Source organism: Zootoca vivipara, chromosome 5 (genome assembly GCF_963506605.1).
Source record: "Zootoca vivipara chromosome 5, rZooViv1.1, whole genome shotgun sequence".
Classification (NCBI taxonomy): domain Eukaryota; kingdom Metazoa; phylum Chordata; class Lepidosauria; order Squamata; family Lacertidae; genus Zootoca; species Zootoca vivipara.
Window position 1 is genome coordinate 10658007 of NC_083280.1, and position 22704 is coordinate 10680710.

At 41.6% G+C, this 22704-nt stretch overlaps 2 protein-coding genes and 1 long non-coding RNA gene across 6 annotated transcripts in view; 1 reads left to right on the top strand and 2 right to left on the bottom strand.

Moving 5' to 3' along the window:
- Positions 1-863, bottom strand: part of LOC118093467 (uncharacterized) — a 441102-nt gene extending 440239 nt beyond the window's left edge. The window contains exons 1-2 of the long non-coding RNA XR_009557561.1: positions 850-863; positions 519-591 (exon numbers count right to left, since the gene is read on the bottom strand). This is a non-coding gene — a long non-coding RNA (uncharacterized LOC118093467). The remainder of the gene's footprint in view (positions 1-518; positions 592-849) is intronic.
- A 691-nt stretch (positions 864-1554) lies between these two features.
- Positions 1555-11995, top strand: DNAJC19 (DnaJ heat shock protein family (Hsp40) member C19). The gene is made up of 6 exons (XM_035133667.2): positions 1555-1717; positions 4989-5040; positions 6880-6953; positions 9965-10041; positions 10979-11049; positions 11526-11995. Exons 1-6 carry the CDS (start codon positions 1715-1717, stop codon positions 11594-11596), a joined length of 348 nt encoding a protein of 115 aa, XP_034989558.1. The 5' UTR covers positions 1555-1714; the 3' UTR covers positions 11597-11995.
- Positions 11996-14724: 2729 nt separating this feature from the next.
- Positions 14725-22704, bottom strand: part of FXR1 (FMR1 autosomal homolog 1) — a 34908-nt gene continuing 26928 nt past the window's right edge. For 2 of the 4 annotated variants that reach the window (XM_035132626.2, XM_035132625.2), the window contains 5 exons: positions 20451-20657; positions 20091-20291; positions 18886-18966; positions 16626-16717; positions 14725-15758 (listed from right to left, as the gene is read on the bottom strand). In XM_035132626.2, coding sequence (XP_034988517.1) covers positions 15588-15758; positions 16626-16717; positions 18886-18966; positions 20091-20291; positions 20451-20657 — 752 coding nt within the window. In that variant the 3' untranslated portion in view covers positions 14725-15587. The remainder of the gene's footprint in view (positions 15759-16625; positions 16718-18885; positions 18967-20090; positions 20292-20450; positions 20658-22704) is intronic. The other 2 variants (XM_035132627.2, XM_035132628.2) reach the window with 2 other exon arrangements.

Below are 22704 nucleotides of genomic sequence, written 5' to 3' on the forward strand. Positions count from 1 at the left end.
GAATAGTTGTTCATACATGCCGAAACGTACTGAAATAGAACATAACTGGAGAGGGAACAAGAGTGTGTATAATATACAGATTAAATAAAAATTAAAGCTGTAATGCAATGCTAATTTACTTGGGAAATAATCATTGCACACAGTGAGACATTTCACAGCATAAACATGCATAGAATTGTAGCATCTCCATGTATCTTTGACTAAGAAGCGAAACTTGTTATATACAGTCTAATATTTGAGGTGTGAGGAGAAAATGGAAACAGAAATGAACTAGAATGTCTACTGCACATTACTCCCTCTGAAAATTCATGCCATGGCACATTCCCTACTCTACATTCACTTTCTCAAATTACAAGTTGGAAATTGTGGTTCAATTGCTGTACTGCATACATTACAGCACAGGCTGTTGTGGTGCTTCTGAGTTTTAAACTACTTCTGTTTTGTGACTGGCTGCCCATTTACATTTTGTATTCAAGTGGTTATCTTCCATATCTCCCAGTTCAAAATGCAAGGCTTACATGTATGTGTGTGATCCTAAGGAGCACAATTGAAGAGGGGGGTCCCAATAGTCCTCAGGTTGCGTGGCAAAACCTAGGAAATAAAACATACATTTAAGGGCCTTTCCATATCAAGGCCCTTGTGTCGTCCAATTTTCTTAACAGATTGCACACTGGTTGAACAATCAAAACAAAGTTTAAATCTTTTTTTTAAAAAAAAACTCACCCCATTTTTGAGTTACGGGCGTTTGAAATTTTCCCCCAAACCTGAAAAGCTCGGCCCGGAATGCAGATATTTCAAAACTAAAAAACCCCAATTTATTTTTTCCTAGAAAAAGGTGCTGGAACTCACCCTTTTCTCTTATACAGTAATGGCAACAGTGCCCACCTGAGAGGCTGCCAAAAAAAAGCCCTGGTAATAATTACTAATATTTTTTAAAAATAAATTTGTATACTGCCCTTCATCTGAAAGTCTCAGGGTGGTTCAATGCATAAAAATTACAAAAACAGAAATACAAAATACTACTAATAATGATGATAAATAAAATAATATAAAAATGATATTAATAATAATAAAGCTCCACTAATAAATAATATAAAGCTCCACTAATAATAATAGCTTAATTTAAATATTGATAATGATAATATTAATATTAATATACCGGTAGCTGCACTATGCAAATTAAGGTACGGCTACCTTGAAGCTGGCCAAGCTAACCAGATTTCTACCTTCTTATGTCCTTAGAAACTTAGTTGGTCTCTAAGGTGCTACTGGAAGGATTTTATTTTTTTTGCCTCAGAAACAGTTTTGGTTTTTTTTTTAATTCTCTTTCCCCTCAGCTTGTCGCTGAGGTAAATTTTCCGCCCTCACCCCCCTCACGAAGCGCTCCCTGGCCTGGCACGCGCCCCTCCCCCGCCCGTTCCAATTCCGGCGGGGCGCTGGCGGGGCGGGAGGAGGAGGAGGCGGGCCCTTTGGCGTTTCGCGACACGCGCGCCAGGCTTTCCCCTCTGCTTTACGGCAGGAGGCCGCGCAACCTACCCGCCTTCTTTCTTGCCTGCCAGCAGCCAGGCAGGGGGCGCGGAGGGGGCGCGGTGGCGGGGAAGCGTCGGTGGGGTGGGTGGGGACGCGGGACTGAGCTTTCCCTTGGCCAGTGTCTGCGTGACCGAACCCTCCCCCCTCCTGTTGCTGCTGCTGCTCCCCATACCCATCAGAAGCCATGGTGAGTGTGCGGGGAGAGCCGCGCCCGCTGTCCAGGCCCTCCTTTCAGGAAACGGCACGAGGTGGGGCGGGGGGTTGCGGGGGTGGGGCGAGGTTGCCTGGGCTCAGGGAGGGGTCGCGGGGGTGGGGTGGGAAGAGGGACTTCCGGCAGCTATGGCTGTGCTCTATAGGGTTGACACCTTTGTTCTGGCAAAATAAAGGGCGTGGGGGGTTTGTTTTGTTTTTCCACCTGAAGTGACCTCAAAGCAACCCATTGCGACCTCACAGGATGGGTCCTCTGGAATTCGTCGCACACGCATGCGCGCATTTGAAAATCTCTCTCTGCTTGGCTACCCAGAGCTTAAATACATGACCTTTCAACACACCCTTTCAAACTCATGTATTTGGAGAGGATCCCTAACTTGGGAGAGAGAGAGAGAGGACCTGCATTGCAGGGGGTTGGACTAGATGACCCTGGGGACCCCTCCAACTCTACGATTCTATGAAGTACAGTACAGGATAAAACTCTATCAATACAGGACGTAGCATTTTGGCATTGAAATATAGGACAATCCTGTATTATACGGGACAGGTGGCAACCTTGGCTCTGCCCTTTGCAGTTGAAGGCAGCAAATGTTTCTAAATGCCCCAGTTGCTGGAAACCACAGGAGGGAGGGGAGAAGAGTGCTCTTGTGCCTGGATCCTGCATGTGGCTTTCCCATCTGGCTGGCCGCTGTGAGAACAGAGCCCTGAGACCTGCTGCCATATCAGGCGGTACAAATTTAATTAACAACAGTATGCCGGACTGGATGGGCCACTGGTCTGATCCAGAAGCCAGACTCTTCTGGTGTTCTTATGATTTGCTGCAATTCATCCTTTCTTCCCTTGCAATTTACCTTTCTTCTAAAAGAAGCCTTTTCCCTCCCTCTCCCTCTCTCTCTCCATGCTTCGTTGAGCAGAGGGAATGGTGGCTGTCTTATCTGAACAGCCGTGAGTGGGTGCTTTCATTTTGAAGGGGTAGGAGCAGGGAGCCTGCACGGGTGCTGCACAAAAAATATGATACATGGAAGTAAGCACTGGGCTTGCTTACTCAGAAGTAAATCTCACCATCTGTGCTTAGTGACACTTCCAAGAAAGTGTGCGTAGGATTGCAGCCTTAGTCTGGAGTCTGAACCAGGAAATAGTCTTTTGGCACCTTGTTGTTGTTTAGTTGCTCAGTCGTGTCTGACTCTTCGTGACCCCATGGACTAGTACACGCCAGGCACTCCTGTCTTTCACTGGCTCCCACAGCTTGGTCAAACTCATGTTCGTAGCTTCGAGAACACTATCCAACCATCTCGCCTCTGCCGTCCCCTTCTCCTTGTGCCCTCAATCTTTCCCAACATCAGGGTCTTTTCCAGGGAGTCTTCTCTTCTCGTGAGGTGGCCAAAGTATTGGAGCCTCAGCTTCACGATCTGTCCTTCCAGTGAGCACTCGGGGCTGATTTCCTTCAGAATGGAGAGGTTTGATCTTCTTGCAGTCCATGGGACTCTCAAGAGTCCCCTCCAGCACCATAATTCAAAAGCATCAATTCTTCGGCGATCAGCCTTCTTTATGGTCCAGCTCTCACTCCCATACATCACTACTGGGAAAACCATAGCTTTAACTATACGGACCTTTGTCGGCAAGGTGATGTCTCTGCTTTTTAAGAAGCTGTCTAACGCTAACATTTTTATCCTTGTACACATACTAAGCTGGCTCCCTTCCACATTGTGTTGTTTGAAATTGGTATCTACTGAAAGAAATCTTCATGTAAAGACTTGCCCTAAAAAAATCTTTCCTCCGATTGTGGTATTTCTTATCAATCTAGATGTGAAGGGGCTTGTGTCTGTCTAAGGGAGGGGAGTAGTTCTCTAAGGCTACGTATATGGGGGCATACCGTGTTTTCCCAAAAATAAGACATTGTCTTATATTTATTTTTCCTCAAGAAGACACACTATGGCTTATTTTCAGGGGATGTGTCCAGCCTTACCTCTTCCTTGGCGCCCTCCAGAACTGCGCCTATCACTATGTCTTATTTTCGGGGTATGGCTTATATTGCGCAAATGCTTAGAAATCTTGTCACAGCTTATTTTATGGGTATGACTTATTTTCTTGGAAACAGGGTAGGTCACTGGAATTTCTTTTTTCAATGCAATTTAGGGTTGGGAGAGAGAGACCAAAACTGCTGGTTACTGCTTTTTCAGACCAGTCATACTAATGGTTTTAACCACAACTTTTGGCCTTTGAGTGTTTGATTTGTCACAGCTGGAAACAGGAAGCTACGCTAGATCAGGGATAGGGAACTAGTGGCCTTCCAGATTCCCAGACTCCCAGTTCGCATGAGCCCTAGCCACTAAAGCAGTGTTTCTCAAACTTTGGTCTCCAGCTGTTGTTGGATTACAACTCCTATCATCCCCAGCTAGCAGGACCAGTGGTCAGGGATGATGGAAATTGTAGTCCCAACATCAGCTGGAGACCCAGGTTTGAGAAACCTTGTACTAAGAGATGATAGACATTTAGTCCAGCAATAGAACTAGACCTATAACATAAACCTTCTAGGACAGGGTTGAGGAAGTGGATCCAGCTGGCGGGCCAGATCCAGACCCCTTGAGCCGCATAGGCCTCTTTGACAGTAGTTGCCCATCTGTGAATCATCTGTTGTCACCATAACATGAGATGGAGTGTTTTCCACATGATTGGATAGAGAACTCTCAATTGTCAGCTAATGTGTTTGTTTTCCTGTACAAGATAGATCATTCCTTGTAGAAGAGGGGGACTCTCTGACTCAGAAGCTGAATATAGTTCACCAGGCCCCTTAGTCCAACCTGCTGTACTCCCTCTTTCCCAGGTCACACCCCTGACTAGCCACACAGTTTATGGGGGAAGTGATCATAAACTGCTTCAGCTTAGTTAGGATGTGTCCTTGAATTGTGCTGATTCCTCTTGCTTAAATAATGTGGATGGGAGGGACTGTAAATATATCTGTCATTCATGTTTCAGTAACTGCACCGATATCTTTGCCCAAGAATAGTTGTTGCCGGAATACTGTTTATGGTTTCAAATGCTAGAAGGGGTTGAAAGCTGCCAATTAAGGCTCTCTGTAGTGTGGGAGCAGTCTGCATCCCAGGTATCTTATCATTTTTCCGGGTGTTTTCTCTCCCTTTATTTCCCAAGCCCACAGAGTCTCAATAGCATTAATACTTATGCACTGAAATTACTGCTTTTTTCATTTTCTGATATTGCCTCTTCTTCTCCCCACCCTCCTTTCTTAGGCTAGTACTATGATAGCAGTTGGTCTGACAATAGCTGCAGCTGGATATGCAGGTTTGTATTTCTGTATGCAGAATTTTGTGTGCAGGCTTTATTTCTGACTGCTTTGAATAGTATTGCATTGTATATTGATAAGTAGCATCACTGTTGCTGAGTCTTTGACCTCACACACAAGAGCATACATCTGACTCCAGTACATTAAAATCTGTGGCTTGTGGCAAATATTAAATAATATATTAGCAGGTCACCAGGTGTGCTTATTTCCTTGTCCTCTTACTTTCCTGCCTGAGAACAGAACTCATCTGACTGTTTTAGGATTTACATAAATTGCAGGAACTTAACTCCCTCCTCCAGCTATTGTTTTCAGAGTTTCTGCCCAAACAGTCCATCACTTGCTTCAGGTAGCAGAGCTTAATCAGCCTAGAGCAGGCATCCCCAAACTTCGGCCCTCCAGATGTTTTGGACTACAATTCCCATCTTCCCCGACCACTGGTCCTGTTAGCTAGGGATCATGGGAATTGTAGGCCAAAACATCTGGAGGGCCGCAGTTTGGGGATGCCTGGCCTAGAGGCTTCTGTCCTACAAATTGAGAATCTCTGGTCCAAATCATATTATAAGTGCTTGATTCTGGCACTAGAGTGTCATCCCAAATTATAACGATTTTAAATTGTCCTTCGAAGCTGCTGCAGCATTGGTGATCATCTAGGACAAATGGGGAACCTATGGCTCCCCAGATGTTGCTGATCGAGACTCTAGTCAGTCCCAGCCAGCATGGCCAGTGGTCAAGGATGATGGGAGGTGTTGTCCAACAACATATGGAGGATCACAGGTGCCCTAGCTCTGTTCTAGTGGGGATACTAGCTGAATAACAGCTACCTTTGTTTTCTCTGTGTTGCTTAAACATAGTGCATAGATAAGTCTTTGCCAGCTTAGTGCGCTTCAGATGTTTTGGACTATAACTCACATCAACCCCAGCCAGCCTGACAATCAGGCTGGCAAAGGCTGACATAAATTAGATTTTCAGAGAACTGCCTTCTGCTTAGTCTTAGAACTTGTAAACACAAGGGAATATACTCTTTCTCAGGTATAGGTTAATGATTAAATATTGGACTTGTTTGTGAAATCATGAATCTTAAACAATATTGTTTATACTGTATAAGTTATTACACTTTTTCAGAGCTTAAATTGGGCTTTTCAGGGGGCTGTGACTTTTTACAATATATTGTAATTCCTTTTTTTTAAGTTTATCTCTACAACCAGGAGAACTAGAACTTTTTTCTTTTCTTTCTTTTTCTTTTAAAAAAGCTTGGGTTCTGAAAGGCTTATAAAGCAATAGAATAATTTGTTGGTCACCTGTATATGACCCAATCAGTGCACATAGCCCACCGCTGATTTCAGTTAACTGTAGGGGGATGGAAAAATAGACGGAAAAATAGGAAAAGAGCAACAAACTGGTTGACCCAGGAAGCTGTAAAAGATTCTTATGTTTGTGGTTTGATAAATATTAGGCTCTTCAAAAGTAGTGTGTGCATTGTATATGTGGGCAGCTGCCCCTTCTAATCAGGACTGCGTCCTTTCAATATGCAAGTTGCAGGCATGTATCTGTACAAAGCCTGTAGAGAAAGTTCTGCTTCAGATCTGCTTGTTCTGTGGTTGCCATCAGCACTCCTATAGAGTTCCCAGGAAGAAGAATGAAATAAGAAGCAGCAGGAGGAGAGAGGCTGGAAGCAAGTAGAAATCGCTACACCTCTGCACCCTCTTAAGCCTATTGCACCAGTAGAAAGCTTGTTTGGAGGCACAAAATCTCATCCCAACTCTTTAGTGCTGGTCAGCTGCACCAACAGAACATGCAGATCACTTGCTAAGGCTTAGTAAGTCTTCCTTTTCTTCAAGGTCGTTATGCACTACAAGCAATGAAGATAATGGAACCACAAGTAAAGCAAGCTCTTCAGTCGCTGCCAAAATCTGTGAGTTTGCTTTACTAAATTTTCTTTTGCAGCCATGTTAGTTGTTGTTTCTTTAATACTTTTGTTTTTGTTTTCTTGTTACAATGTTGTACACACATAAGTAATGAAACATGACATAGCTAACAAAAAATGGGTCACTAGGGGAGTAAAATACTAAACCAGGCATGGCCAAACTTGGCCCTCCAGCTGTTTTGGGACTACAACTCCCACCATCCCTAGCTAACAGGACCAGTGGTCAGGGATGATGGGAATTGTAGTCCCAAAACAGCTGCAGGGCCAAGTTTGGCCACGCCCTTACTAAACATACTGTTTTTCAGTACATAATAATGAGGTGATTACAGTGAACCAGTAAAATGACTTCTTCAGTAAATCTACTTGGAAAACACAGAGCAATAGGAGTGAGCTAATGAGTAGTACCTGCTTATACGCCATATTGTAATGTATGTTGTAGGCATTTCTCATCCATGTGTTGTTTCATTTGTATATTTAATAAAATCACACCATACAGTGTAAAAATTAACTTGGTTTTTTTCGCCCCTTGCCACCTTCAAATTTTGTGAAGCTTTTCCATTACGGCTGTTTCCCAGATTGTATTATGCCAGTAATCAATATTCATTAATTGTTAAGTTTAGTTCATTCCTTACTTCTTAATTGGTCCACATCTGAAGTATATAAATTAAGGCTAATGCTGGGGTTATTGGGATTGTCTGAGCTTCAGTCTGACATATCTCTTTAAAATTTTCCTTCCAATTCCAAAATTGTTCTAGTTGTGAACATGCTCTCCTTTTTTCGCCAAGGTGTCCTGAGATACATAGATCCCAGAGGGCCATAATGGATTGATTTTCAACAGTTATATTTGCACATTCCTAAGTGCTCTCCAGATCTCATCCTTTTTCTTAAATCTATGGAAGCATATAACAGTGCCTCTTGGAGGAGCTGAAACATGCAAACAAGCTGATAGAGCTCTGTGGGCTCTTTCAGTATCCTCTTGGAATAGGCACATATTAGTCACTATACTTTAAAGTCCACAATATGGTTATTTTCTGCCCCTTCTGCGAAGCCCCTCGAACAAAAGTTAACATTTTAAAGTCTGTTTGAAAACCTTCCAGCTTTGATTTTATATCCATATTATCTTTAAGCAATTTAAAAAGTATTTTATGTAGTAAGCTTAAATCCATTGCTGCTTACACAGTTTCCACAGTTCCACCTAATTTTTCTGGCAGTGCATTTGCCTTATCTATGAGGAGTCATTGATTTGTGGTAAGAATTTATTTCTACACCACTTGTTCTTATGCAGGTGAGGGAACACCTTTAAATAAAACACGGAACCAAGAGAATAACAACAATATCAGTGTCCTGTAGGGATCCAGTTTATTAAAACTATTGCAATAGGACAGCCCTGCTAAACCTATACAGTGGTACCTTGGCTCTCAAACTTAATTCGTTCCGGGAGTCCGTTCAACTCTCGAAACCATTTGAAAACCAAGACACAGCTTCCAATTGGCTGCAGGAGCTTCCTGCACTCAATCGGAAACCTCAGAAGCTGCGTCGGACGTTCAGCTTCCGAAAACGTTTGCCAACCGGAACAGTTCCATGTTTGCAGTGTTCGGGAGCTGATTTGTTCAGCGGCTAAGCCGTTCCGGAACCAAGGTACCACTGTATAGGGATTTCAAACACAGACTACAAAGGGTCATAAAACATCAAAACATCTTTAAACATCCTTCTACGTACATCAAGAAAGGTTACAGGTCATGGGATGCATGGCTCCATACTGATATCAAGTCACCCAAAATTACCTTGGGGTGCCCAGAATATTTGGGTCTCAATTGTTGCACTTTTAACTGTTTCCTTGGCAACCAGGTCTTCAGCAGTGTTTATTGACATTCCAGTCCCCTATCTTAACTTCCCTGTTCCCAAAACACGTCAAAGGACTTCAAGGAGAGATGCTGGATTTGCACTCCAGTGTTTACTCAAAACAGACTTAGGAAAACATCCTTCATGGTCATTTGTGCCACTTTCAAGGTTAGATAGAATTTCTTGTTTGTGGCCTAGAGAGCACGAGGGTTGCAAAATGCAGGCACACAGGAACCATTCATTGATGTATTCTACCTAAAGGTTAAATACAATTAATATTGAAGCAGTTATATCAAAATCTGTATCAAGAATCTTAATATCGCAAAATATCAAAACTTTTACATCAAGTTCCTTCCATGCTTCTGTAATCATTTCTTTAATGTGGATACATTGAGCTGCAAATTCTTCTCTCAGCACTGCATTTCTTTCTTTTTCTGCCAAGGCTTCTGCAGTCTTTATCAGTCCAGGCTCCATGTTATGTCTCTGCTGATTCATAAACTCCTCTGCTTTAGGGCTGTCAAAGTCCTGTCTCTGAGGATTTTCTCCCACTCTATGTAGACTTCAAAATGTCTTAAAAGCATGTGTGCACATAAAAGGAAAACACACAGGTCTGTTACAGCAGTGACTGCTTTGCACAAAGATTACAATCACATACCACTGAGCAGTTCTAAATTTCCCATTAAAAAGAGCCCTGCACCACAAACCATATTTTTAAAAATGCTTTGCTGCCCTGCCAATGTGTACTCAAAAGTAGGTTGTGTTGATCTGATGAGTTCTCACAGTGCAATGTTATCCTATTCAATTGGTGTATTAAATTCTCATGTGCATCATTGTTATTTCTCGGGACTGAAGTAAGGAAGCAGCTTTTGGTTGTTGAGTTAAGGTGGGGAGTATTTTGGTTTTGTGTGGTTGAAGTCATTAAAAAAATTATTATGGGTAGGGGCCTCGAATACAGAAAATGGTCTGAGCCTCTCTAGGCACTGCACACACCAGTCAGGAAGCTAGACAAGAATGTCATTATTTCTCTTAAAGAACAGAACAACCACAGGTAGCTGACTAGATGTAACTGTTTCTAGTACCGCCTAGTGATTCAACCAAATAATGATGCTAGCCACACAGTTATCTTGCTCATTTTTAAAAAATGCATCTTATTTTAGGCCTTCAGTGCCTACTACAGAGGAGGATTTGAACCCAAAATGAGCAAACGGGAAGCTGCTTTAATATTAGGAGTGAGGTAAGAAAGAATTTCAGGTTTTCAAAGACGCAGGGGCACAACAACTCTTGGTGACTTTCTCTGGTGTATGCTTGGTATATGAAATTTCAGAGTCCATCAAATTCATTTCCCCCAAGCCATTGAGCATCACAAAAGTAAAGTTAGGCTGAGGTGCATAAGTGGTCCCCAGCATTTTGGGCATTGTGTTAAAGGTAGGGCTTGTCTAGTTGAAGAGAAGAAACTTACCAGTCTGCAGAAGCATCCTGGTCATTCCCCGAGCGTGAGACTTGTTTGAAAATGAGAAATTGAGCCTTTAGTGTCATTGCCCCAGTCTCGTGGAACACTCTGCGAGTAGAGATTCAGCAGTCATCTTCTGAAAACTTGCACATTCCACCAGGCCTATGCAGGTATACCCGCACCCTTTGATCTGTTTATCTTTAATTTCTTTCTTTGCTTTTAACTTGTTTTTAACATTTTATGATGTTATTGTTTGGTTCTGGTTTTATATCATTATAAACCTCTGTGATAGATTTTTATGATACAGCGTTATATAAATACTGGTGCCTTTACAAATAAATAAATAAATAAATAAATAAATAAAAAATAGTTATTTGAGTAACACACCAGCAGAAGAATCAATAATAGAAGCAGGGGAGAAAACATTTCATCTGTGTGTTCATGTAGTCACAAAATAATCAAATGGGAGAGACCATTTCTTTTTAGTGCCTGCTGCTGGAATTTTGTAAATATTGTTGAGTGCGCATACAACTTTTTACCTAGGGCTGCATTGCAAGAATGCTGTGTGTAACTCATTAATAGTGATGTTTTGATGTCTGATACAAGTGGGCCAAGTTAGTGCCAACAGGTCAAAGCAGCAGTCCATCCCTGATGACAGATTATCTATACGTTGCTAGTTTTGAACATACCTGGAACTGATCTCTCTTTTTTTAACTACTAGTCCTACAGCTAATAAAGGAAAAATCAGAGAGGCTCACAGACGAATCATGCTCTTGAATCATCCTGATAAAGGTAAATAAGATAAATTTTGACATTTCTCAGTGTTCGCTTAGTATGAGACTATGCTGCAAAGTCACATGGGAAGTCTTCAAATGTTGTGCTAAGGAGAAAATGTTATGTTTTCTGGTAGGTGTGGAAAGGCCCTCTTTCAGGTACTGTACTTTGCTTGAGTGTATAGAGCAGCTCAATTAGTAGAGCATAAGACCCTTAATCTCAGGGTTGGGCAAGAGATTCCTGCATTGCAGGATGTTGGATTAGATGACCCTGGTTCCCTTACAACTCTATAGAATCATATTAATAGAATCATGGAATCATGCTAATAGCACATCCTCTGATGGGATAATTTTGTCATTCTGAAGGTTCTCCCTATGTCCATTACCCTGAAATGGCTTTTATTCCTGTCATCATACATAGATGTACAGCATGTATCAAAAGGTTGGGACAAATAATCCATTTTGTCGTATGACATCCTTTTTTTTCTTTGCCAGGGGGGTCTCCGTATGTTGCAGCCAAAATTAATGAAGCTAAAGACTTATTGGATGGTGAAGCTAAGAAATGAAAACACACCACCTGATCAATGGCTTTATTTTTAAATTTTATTCTTATTGTTGACAAAAGATGACGTTAAAAATACCGTATGCGCCAGGAGGGACTGTTTGCTCCAGTATTGGTCATATCATTCATCTTTTTGCTTATATTTACAGACCTGAATCTATATTCAGGTGAGAGTAATGAGTTAGCAAGGTAACACCAACATCCAAGACTGGATTGCAGAAAAAAAACCCAGAACCACCTTTTAAGTCTCATCATGTAGTGTTTTGAAATAATTTATTTACCTGATAAAGTGTGGACAGTTGTACAAATTGCCCTATTATAAACCATCTACCTGGTTTATTCCCATCATGAAATTCCTAGCTTTTTATAATTGCAAGTTTCAAAGCAATAAATTTGTTACAATCTTACATCTGTAAAACACTTGCCTTGACCAGAAACAGATGTGTGTCGAGGCTCTCTCCTTTTTTAAAACAGCTGCCAGGCATGAGGACTGAATTGGGACCTCCCCACAGTATACCCTTGAAAGCAAGGATGGGGGAGCCTGTGGCCTTCCATATGTTGGACATCATGCTGGCTGGGGCTGATGAGAACTGGAGTTGAACATCCTTAGTGGGGCCATTGGTTCCCCATTACGTTTCAACAGTCTTAGTATCAAGAAAAACTTTAACCAGAATGTCATCCCTTCTCTCAAAATCTGCATCTTTGAACATCCCGAAACATCAGCGAATGCTGAAGAATGGAAGAGCAGAAATAAAGCAGCCAGATCAAAATCTGACAAGTCTTCTGGAGTTATTTACTATCCCACAACTAAGCAAAGTTACCTGTTCAGCTATTAGCGACAAACTTTTTTTTCTAGAGAGTACCATGCCTGTATCCACATTCTAGGTTTACAAATTCCATTTTTTAAAAAAGGTGACCATGTAGTTCAATACAAAGAACCTTATTCTTGCCAATTATGGTGTGGTTCCTAGATTTTAGCCTATGCTACTAGGTTCAAACTCATGAGTAGTAACACCAGAGAATCCAGTCTTGCTTACAGTCAAAGTTCCCCTGCTGTTGTGCTGTTAACAGTAGTTACTGGGCTAGCCCTAAAAGATCTTTGCTTTCACAGGGCAAGGTTTTAAACATGATTGCAGTATGCCACCATTCTCTGCCAAGCAGTAAGAATCCAGGGGTTCCAGGCATTTACCCAGAGTGGTTTTTGTTGGGAGAATCAAGGCACAGCAGAAGCTGCAGGGTCTTAGAAATATGGTTTATTCACACACATTTACACTTGAAGCCTTCAGGAGGGGCGTACAGAGCATTATGTACGGTACATTACTCCTGTAATAGCTTCAGCAAGTTTTGGTCCAAAGCCATAGCCATTCATGCCCCCCCCCCTCCTTTCAGTGCAGCCTCCTCTGCATGGAGTTCTAATTTCCTCTCCCTCGTTCCCAGATCACCTTGACAAAAAACCTGTGTAAAATGATTTTTCTGTGTGACATTATATCCACATTGCCTTGGCAACCTCCCCCTCAGTTACCTAGTCTTTTGTCTTGTAGGCTGCTTTTGCAATGGATTAATGGCGGGACGCGGGTGGCTCTGTGGTTAAACCACAGAGCCTAAGGCTTGCCAATCAGAAGGTCGGTGGTTCGAATCCCCAGATGGGGTGAACTCCTGTTGTTCGGTCCCAGCTCCTGCCTACCTAGCAGCTCGAAAGCACGTCAAAGTGCAAGTAGATAAATAGGTGTTTGCGGGAAGGTAAACGGTGTTTCCATGTGCTGCTCTGGTTCGCCAGAAGTGGCTGAGTCATGCTGGCCATATGACCTGGAAGCTGTCTGCGGACAAACGCCAGCTCCCTTGGCCTATAGAGCGAAATGAGCGCTGCAACCCCAGAGTCATCTGCGACTGGACCTAATGGTCAGGGGTACCTTTACCTAATAGCAGGGCCATCATCTCCCTCTGCCTGGCAGAAAAACAAGCTCATCATGTCAGCTTACCTTAATTATCAAGGCTCTGATTAAACCCCAGCACCCAAGAATATAGAGAAGAAATGGGACACCCAGGAATCTAGAGCTTCTTTGTTCCCCCACTAACCCATAGCAATACTTATAGCATAAGCCTTGTCAGTTGAAGGAAACAAAACATGAAAGGCAGTGGTACGTGGCTGCTACATGTCTCCAAAGAAAGCACATTTTCCCCTCAAAGAATTCTGGGCACTGTAATTTATCTCCCAGTTACAATTCCCACCAACCCTTAATAGTGGTGCCCAGGATACTTCCGAGGAGGAAAGTGTATTTTGTAGGTATGGTGTACATCGGTGGTATCCAAACCTTTTTCAAAGAGGGCCAGATTTGATGAAATTGAGGGCCGACCAAAGCAGCAACCAGGTTGTTAACCTTATGTTAGTAGTTAAGCTTTTTTTAGGACTTTACCCCAGGAAAGAAAACTGCCACAGGAACCGGCAGGCCAGATTAGGCCCCCAAAACGGACTTTGAACATGCCTGGTATACATACTCAAGGGAGCATGCCAATTTCAGGTTCACTCACTCCAAGGTATCAATAAAACCATTTCTACTCAAGAGTAAAGGAATGAGAGGTAAAGGACAAGGATCTGCATGGGTAGGGTAACATTTAAATCTGTTACCCAATTCATGTAGCTTACTACCTTACTAGAGTTTTTTTAGTTGGGGATAATTGTCTTAACGTGCACAAAATAAGTGGCTTGTAATGCACCTCTAGTGCATGTGAAAAGCTATTTTTTTGCTTTTATATTTTATATCAAACTAGACAACATGGCAGAGGATCTGCATGTGGGTCTCCTGCGTAGTGGTTTAATACATTTTAAAAGAAAAAACTATCAGTTTTGAGACACTGGAAAAAAGGTTTAATCTTTCCTTCTTAATGGCAATTACCCCTGAATGCAGCTGTTTGCCACTTTCCTTGGGGTAAAATGCAGCAGGGGGCAATTTAGATCAGGAAAATGATCTCTGGCTGCATTGAAACTTTTACGGAATAAAGGCAAACCTAGTCACTGATTTCCTGCCATCCTGTCTCATTCAGCTCATACAGGTGGTAAGTAGCCTTGTCACAAAGAGATCACTCTAAATCTTTAATAGATTGCTGTAATAAATTCATGACTGTGGCAAGTACTTAAGGATCAACCAGTGGAAGATCAAAGTTTATTTATTTTTCTACCAGCATACAAAAACATATTGCACATCAAACAACCAAAACAAAAATAAAAATACTCTAAGGACTAACGTATGTAGTTTATACAGAATAAACTTTCTGGAAATTGATCTTTTCAGTAGTTCTGGTTATGTCTTAATGGACATGACTAATTCAGCTTAAGTGTTTTAACTAAAGCTATGTTTGATTTTTAAATACTGTACAGTTTAATAAATAAATCAAACAAAGCCTCAATGTAGAACAGTCACTGCCAATGTCGCCCAATATCCCTGCAGATTGAGAATTTAATAAATGTATTCCAGTGGTCTGCAGTATTTTCCCCACTACATACAGCATTTAAAAAACAATGTATTAAAACAGACCAGTTTCCAGACTAAACTAATGGAGAAATTACAATTCAGTGCAAAATATTTTAGACTGCATTTTTTTTTTCTAGTTTTCCTCAGGTGAAGAAGTGGTTGCATATTATTAAAAATGTAACAAAAGCAGCTAATGCTTTCACAAAGAAGGTTACGTTAGGGATCCCCCCACATCTCTGCCATATTTTGAAAACAAAATAACATTTCCTATAGCCAGCAATTTGTTTTTATTTAAATGTTACATATACTATTCTCAAGGCACATCTGATGATATTTATAACACAGTAGGTGTCAAGGTATGTTCAACATTGGATTTCTTCAGGATCCCTCCCCGTTCTGTTTTCCAAAATGGAGGAACTGAAAGTGCGGTGTCAAGACTCGCGATCCATATTCTATCTTTGGCAAGCTTATACAAGCACTATTGTAAAATGTAAATGTAAAAGAACTGTAAACTAGGAACTCTGTTTATGAAACACCATTCAGCACAGCTTCGTCCTGTTTATTCCCATCTTCTTGTACAATACTAGGCCTTTCTTCAGGACTATGCTGCAACTTTGAAGGCTCAGTCTCAGAAATAACTGCAGGGCCATTTATGGCCTTTTCAGAAAGGCCAACTTCTTCAATCACATCTTTTGTCTGAAAATAAAATTTAAAAATTTAGTGACAAGACTGTGACATGAATCATTCACAACATAAGCTACTATTTTCCCTCCTCTCAAATTCAGATGTTACTAGAAAAGCAAGTTTTAAATATAAATACATTTCATTTCTGGTACCTCTATATTCTACCTCCAGTGTTCTGTTTGTCAATTCCTTGACCTTTTCAAATAATTAAATCATTTTATTTTAAAATCCTGTTAAAAACATTTGCTATGTAAGCCATTTTGTGACAATTAACTCCATACATGAATTGTCTCTGAGGAAAGGGGGGCATGAATCGCCATTATTTTTTATAGGTGGAGAATATATGAATAGGATAAGCCTTCTTCATTGAACACATTTATGTTTATTGGGCTTATGTCCAGCTTATGGGCTTTCTCATAGCCACCTGGTTAGCTGCTGTGAGAACAGAAGGCTGGGATCACATGGGCCTTTGGTGTGACCCAGCAGGGCTGATATGTAGCCAAGTACTCCCGCCTTAATTGTCCTATTATGTAAAATATTAACATGCCGCCACCTTCCCCACCCCAGCCTACTTGAGGCAAAAGACTAACAACGGTTTGGCAGTCAGCACTAATGGGAAGGATTCAGACATAGGCTCCTATAAAATTGCTATGTAGATCAATGTAAGGACCTATGCCAGTGCTACCAGATTGTGTTTCCCTATTGTGTATCTGAGCACCAGGATGATGGGAAACTACATTTAACAGCATTTGTAGTCACGCTCCTCTGATGTTGTAGTGTCAATGAATAGTTGCCTTGTGGTAATTTATTCTATACACACACAGGAAGAGACCACGTATTTCTATTAACTATCATTTTGTTTCCTGTAATTTTTCTTACCATTTCTTTCTTGGTTTTGGCCAGTGTTTCCCTTGGGAGGTTTCTTTGTCTACTCTGAGATTCTGCTCTTGATATATAATCAGCAACTGTTACTGTGAGGAGGAAAAAATATATTTTTGCTTAAATTACTTGATGTTTAAGAACTGAGCAGCCACCATTGATTGCAAAACAACAGGGCCCATTTATGCAGATGCCTTACAAGTTTTTTATATCACAATACATTTCTCAAAACTTCTAAGATTTCAGGATTGGTTGCTGGGCGAGGGAAAAAGGGAGATTCTAAACCCCAACTGTCTACATATGTTTTGAATGTTTTATCATTTGGTACTGTATACTGGGACGCGGGTGGCTCTGTGGTTAAACCACAGAGCCTAGGACTTGCCGATCAGAAGGTTGGTGGTTCGAATCCCCATGACGGGGTGAGCTCCCGTTGCTCAGTCCCAGCTCCTGCCCACCTAGCAGTTCGAAAGCACGTCAAAGTGCAAGTAGATAAATAGGTACTGCTCCGATGGGAAGGTAAGCGCCGTTTCCTTGCACTGCTATGGTTCGCCAGAAGCGGCTTAGTCATGCTGGCCACATGACCCGGAAGCTTACGCCGGCTCCCTCGGCCAATAAAGCGAGATGAGCGCTGCAACCCCAGAGTCGGTCACGACTGGACCTAATGTGCACAGCAATTATAGCTTCAGAACAGGTTCACGTTTCCTGTCCGCCAAGGGGGTTAATGTCTTCATTAACAGTGCTGCAGAACTGTATCTAAGCAATCTGCTTCTGCTTATAATTATCCACATAAGGGGAATAGGTGTTCCTTTAGATTGCCATGTACAACCATTATGTTGGAGAGGGAGAAGAGCACAGTGCAGTTCAATGCAGCAGTCTGGATCGCACATCTACATGCACAACGTGTAGCAAGAAAAACCTAACAGTGCAGACATAGCCATGTTTCTGAAGATGCTTCATGTGACAATGACCACCAGACATTAGCTCTTCCAAAATTTAAGATTAATCCAGTATGCTTTCACAATAGTTCATCTTTAGAAGGTGATGTAAGCCTATAAACATATGACGCTGCCTTATACGGAGTCAGACGCTGGTCCCTCTAGCTAAGTACTGTCAATACTGACTGGCGATGGCTCTCTGGGGTTTCTTACAGGAGGCTTTCCCAGCCTTACCTGGAGAAGCCCTACCTTGGGTCCTGGGATTGCTCAGTCGGTAGAGCATGACTCTTAATCTCAGGGTTGTGGGTTCGAGGCCAGCGTTGGGCAAAGAGATCGCTGCATGTTGGACTAGATGGTCCCTTCCAACCCTAAAATTTTATGATTCTATGCTGGGGACTAAAATGGGACCTTTTGTATGGAAAGCATGAGCTCTGCCACTTAGCAACAGCCCTTCTATATGCCTTTCTGGTATTTTCCAATTCTATGCTTCTGCAGAAGCAAATTTATGCCATCATTTGACAAAAGCTGCAGATGGATTGTGTGTGGTATGCCTCTGTTGTTCAATAGCTTGTTTAAGCTGTTGTGTGGGGATAATATAGCAAACGCAACAGTAATCACCAATAATTACTTTAGTGAAATACAGACACTACATTTTAGGGGGGAAATAAAAAAAATAGCACAACAAACAAGGAATTTACAGTTGCAACACTTAGAATTATACTGAAAGTTATTTTACACCTTTAAAATATGTAAGGTGTTAGTATGTATTTTTTTAAAAAATCTGTCAAACCACAATTATCAAAGCATGAACATGCAACAATTTTTTGTTTTAATTTAGTTGTGATTTCTGGTGTTCTTAAAAGCAAGAGATGTAAGTTTGATTCAAAGGACAGGAAGGCTCCATGCATCCTGGTTTGCTACAGCACTAGAACTTGGCTAACATACCTTTTATGTATGTTAGGGAAAGATGCCAGAAGGCCAAAGGAAGAGTCTGTCTGACAGTGTTACTTGCAACATGGCATACATACCCTTGCACCTATGACATTCATTTATAGTTGTCCTCTAATTTCAACAGCGATTAAGTAAAGTCTATACACATTTTTACAGTGGAAGTACACCAAATAAAAGGCAATAGTATTAGTTTTATTATAAAAACTAGAACATGCCCCACTGACAATTTCTCACCCTGCAGTTTGATTAGTATTAAGCAATCATTATTTACAAAAGACAGCTTTACATATATTTTAGAAGGTACACAAACAGCAAACGCAGAGCATTCCTTCATGCTTGTGACCCGAGGTGGTTCACCTCTCCACTCGAGTTACCTGGCTGTCTATCTTCTGCCTGACCCCTGAAACGACGCCTGCGACTACGATTGCGTCGCTGGGGTTTTTTGTCTCTATCATCTGCAATTGCAAAGTTTTACTATGAACTTTCTCGGTGACCAAATTCTTCTCCTGGCTATTTAGCACACAAGACTTTCAAAGGAAAAAATATTCAGAATGGCTAAGTAGAGCAAAAATGTTTTACACATCAGGGGACTGAAAAAAGCAATTGCAACTCTGTTTAAGCTGTTATCACACTAAGTTGATACTGAAAGTTAAACATTGGCTAAAGAAATTAATTCCCCATCTCATGAGAAAGATTTTTTTTCCTTGGTGTGATTTGCTTAAACTGTAAATGGCTATTCTTAGACACTGAAAATAAACCCTAGACCTGAAATCACATACACAGAAGCCCTACTTATTTTTAAGCATGTTTTGAATCACAGCCTTAGAGGAGCAAGAAATTGGGAGTCTTCTCCTGGCCTCAATTTCCTTCTTCCCAAAGTTCATTTAACAAATTCAGCAATAAAACCATTTAAGACCTAGAGAAGGCAAAGGGGACTCTAATTCTTGAGAAGTAAACAAATGTGAAATTAAGGCCTGGCTCCTCTGACTTTCCCACCAAGTCGATAGCAGATATCTACATGGAATGAAGCCTTATGAATGAGTTCAATGTATACCCTGCTATCCCATTACAGTGGTACCTCGGGTTAAGAACTTGATTCATTCCAGAGGTCCGTTCTTAACCTGAAATGGTTCTTAACCTGAGGCACGCTTTCACTAATGGGGGTCTCCTGCTGGCGCGCGATTTCCATTCTTAACCTGGAGCAACCACTTCCTGGTTAGCGGAGTTTGTAACCCGAAGCGTCTGTAACCTGAGGTACCACTGTACTATGGACTAAGGCTAAAATTGGACTGGATGCATATATGGTAACAGGGTAGCTGAGATAGTGTTGCAAAACTCTAGATATGACATCAGAAGGCATCTCTAAGACAACAATCAAATGAAAGTCAGCCTTACATAGCCTTTTGGTCCAAAAGATTCCAGTCCAATATAGAGCTAAAATCTTTTAATACTGCAACAGATGAGGACACAGTTTTGAACCACAAGGAAACAAGTGTAGAATAAAGTGCTAGTTAAGAAAATGAAGAGTGACTATTATATTTTTTACAGTTATACAAAGCTGATAAGACTATTTACATACCTAAGCCATTTTCATTAACAGATGCTGTGTCTGATTCTGTCATCCCATCCATTAAGACAGCATCCTCATCAGTTCTTCGTCTACGAGATCGCCTACGCCGGTTAGTGCTGTGGTGTGATTCACTTGCGTCTGTGTCTGCAGTCTGGTCAGACTCTGTGTTATCAAGTAAACTGTAAGGGTTGCTGTCTGGGTCTTTCAGCACTTAAAGGAAATGACAAAACGAGTAAGAGCACGTTTTCATTTGACACAGTTTTCAACTCATATTTTAACTTTAAAATATTAAAAATCAACCACTATCAAGAAACAGGGAAGTAGTTCAGTGCAATCACAACACACAAAATATGCCTCTCAAATACATACCAGAACTTATAGAGGACTTCCCACCTCGGGGACCACCACGTCCACGACCTCCAGAAACACTGCGCCCTCTTCCCCCCGGTGGACGCCTTCTGCTGTCACGCTGGTGTCGACTCTCCCTGTCATCATCTCCTGCTAATGACCAATCACTCAGTTCATCTTTCCTTTCCGATTCTGTTTCAGAGGGATTAGACAGCTCAGAATTTGTTCCTTTACAATAAATGAGAGGGAGAGGTAATAATCAAGTACTGTTCTAGTACAATTTTGTATTTTAGCAGAAGAATGCCACTAGCAAGGAAAGCTGAGATACATGCAATTTTCTGAGGCACAACATTTGGGGTAAACGTTTGCTCTACAAGAAGAAAAGTACCGTTCCCAGAAGAATGCACAACATCAGGCACTTCTGCACCAGTGTCTGAAACACGTAACAGAATTCAGTCCAAAAAACTGACTTGACACATTAGACGAGAAATTGAACTCTGCAGCACAAGCTAGATGCCAAGGTGGATGCATAGCATGTGAGGTAAACCTATTTCTGCAGAGTCTAATACTGAATATTAGTAGAAAACTTCATTCATATACACAAAACAGCATAAACGATCACTAATGGGAACCATTTCAGAGTGGATCTGAAAGGGGCTTATGTATTTAATTGTGGATGCTTCCATTTCACCCTAGCTTCAACACAATTTCCATGTAATTTATCTATTTGCCACAGGATGCAGAGCTAACTGAACACCTCAACTACTACTTTTACTCTTGTAACATTCATACATCTCAATCTGTTACAGATAAAGAACACCTTGCAAACACAAAATGTCTTTCAGTCAGTCTAAAACCCTACTGCTGATGGTCTTGGGTTATTAATAGCCCACAGTGCTCAGTTATGAAACAACATGGCAGGGAGGGATAAAAGAGATGTTCCTATGGAAACATACAATATGATGCCATTATATAATGGACAATTGCAATATTACTAATTCAAATCAAAACATGTAAACGAGGAGGAGGGCAGGATTTCCCATTAGAACTTGGGCTGTCCTCTTGAAGTGGTGGCATAAAAAACAACAAAAATTGAAGCCTCTACTTCCAAACAGGCCTATTATTCCCAAGCACCCCACCAAGCAGAAACACGAAGGGCTGGCTGCTGAAAACTTTGTCCACAGTGCATACAGAGGTCCAAGATTCTGAACATGCTGCCACCTCTTTTCACAAGCAATGCAGAAACATGTATATGGAGCCTGGCATGAAAACATCACTCTAAACCTGAATTTACGTATCACATTACCACATATGAAGTAAAGTAAAATTAAGCACTCATTGGAACAGCTATACAGTACCTTATCAGGCAAACCATTTGTTTGTTAGGAGATCATTATTTTGCTGTAAAGGGACCCCTGACCATTAGGTCCAGTCGCGGACGACTCTGGGGTTGCAGCACTCATCTCGCTTTACTGGCCGAGGGAGCTGCCGTACAGCTTCCGGGTCATGTGGCCAGCATGACTAAGCCGCTTCTGGCGAACCAGAGCAGCGCACGGAAACACCGTTTACCTTCTCGCCGGAGCGGTACCTATTTATCTATTTGCACTTTGACGTGCTTTCGAACTGCTAGGTTGGCAGGAGCAGGGACCAAGTAACGGAAGCTCACCCCGTCGCAGGGATTCGAACCAACCGACCTTCTGATCGGCAAGCCCTAGGCTCTGTGGTTTAACCCACAGCGCCACCCATAGCTAACACTAAATTATATATTTGAAAGATCTGATCAATTTAGACCAGGGTGGACAATAAGCCTGGATACACACTACAGGTCCTTCAGCTATAGTTGGGCTTCTGTATACCATTTTTTGTTAATGCTTGCAGAAACAAGTATGAAAGTATGCTGCCAGACAAGACTATTTCTGACGTTCGCATTTATTTTTGATGCTCTTGATTTCAAAGTTAAGTGACTACTCTGGATTTCTTTAAGTGTCAAAATCTTTTAAAAGCTATCAAACACTGGTAATAAAATTCAAAGCACAGCATGTCCACCATTCACAGCTTGGCCTCCACTACGTTTTTATAATTTTCTAGCTGTATTCCTCACAACAGCCCTGGCAGTTAAGCAGCATTATGGTTTCCCATACTGCAGATGATGAGACTCAGAGGAATAAAGGAAGCTGTTTTATATTGGGTTAGACCATTGGCCAACCTAACCCAGTGAAGGAGAACTTTAGGCCCCAAACTCTTAAGATTTCATTGAGTTTCATAAGGCTCAAAC

Coding starts and splice junctions, on each gene's coding strand:
- DNAJC19 (XM_035133667.2), top strand. Junction 10,042..10,978: donor GCTTTAATATTAGGAGTGAG/GTAAGAAAGAAT, acceptor TTTAACTACTAG/TCCTACAGCTAATAAAGGAA. Junction 11,050..11,525: donor CTTGAATCATCCTGATAAAG/GTAAATAAGATA, acceptor TTTCTTTGCCAG/GGGGGTCTCCGTATGTTGCA.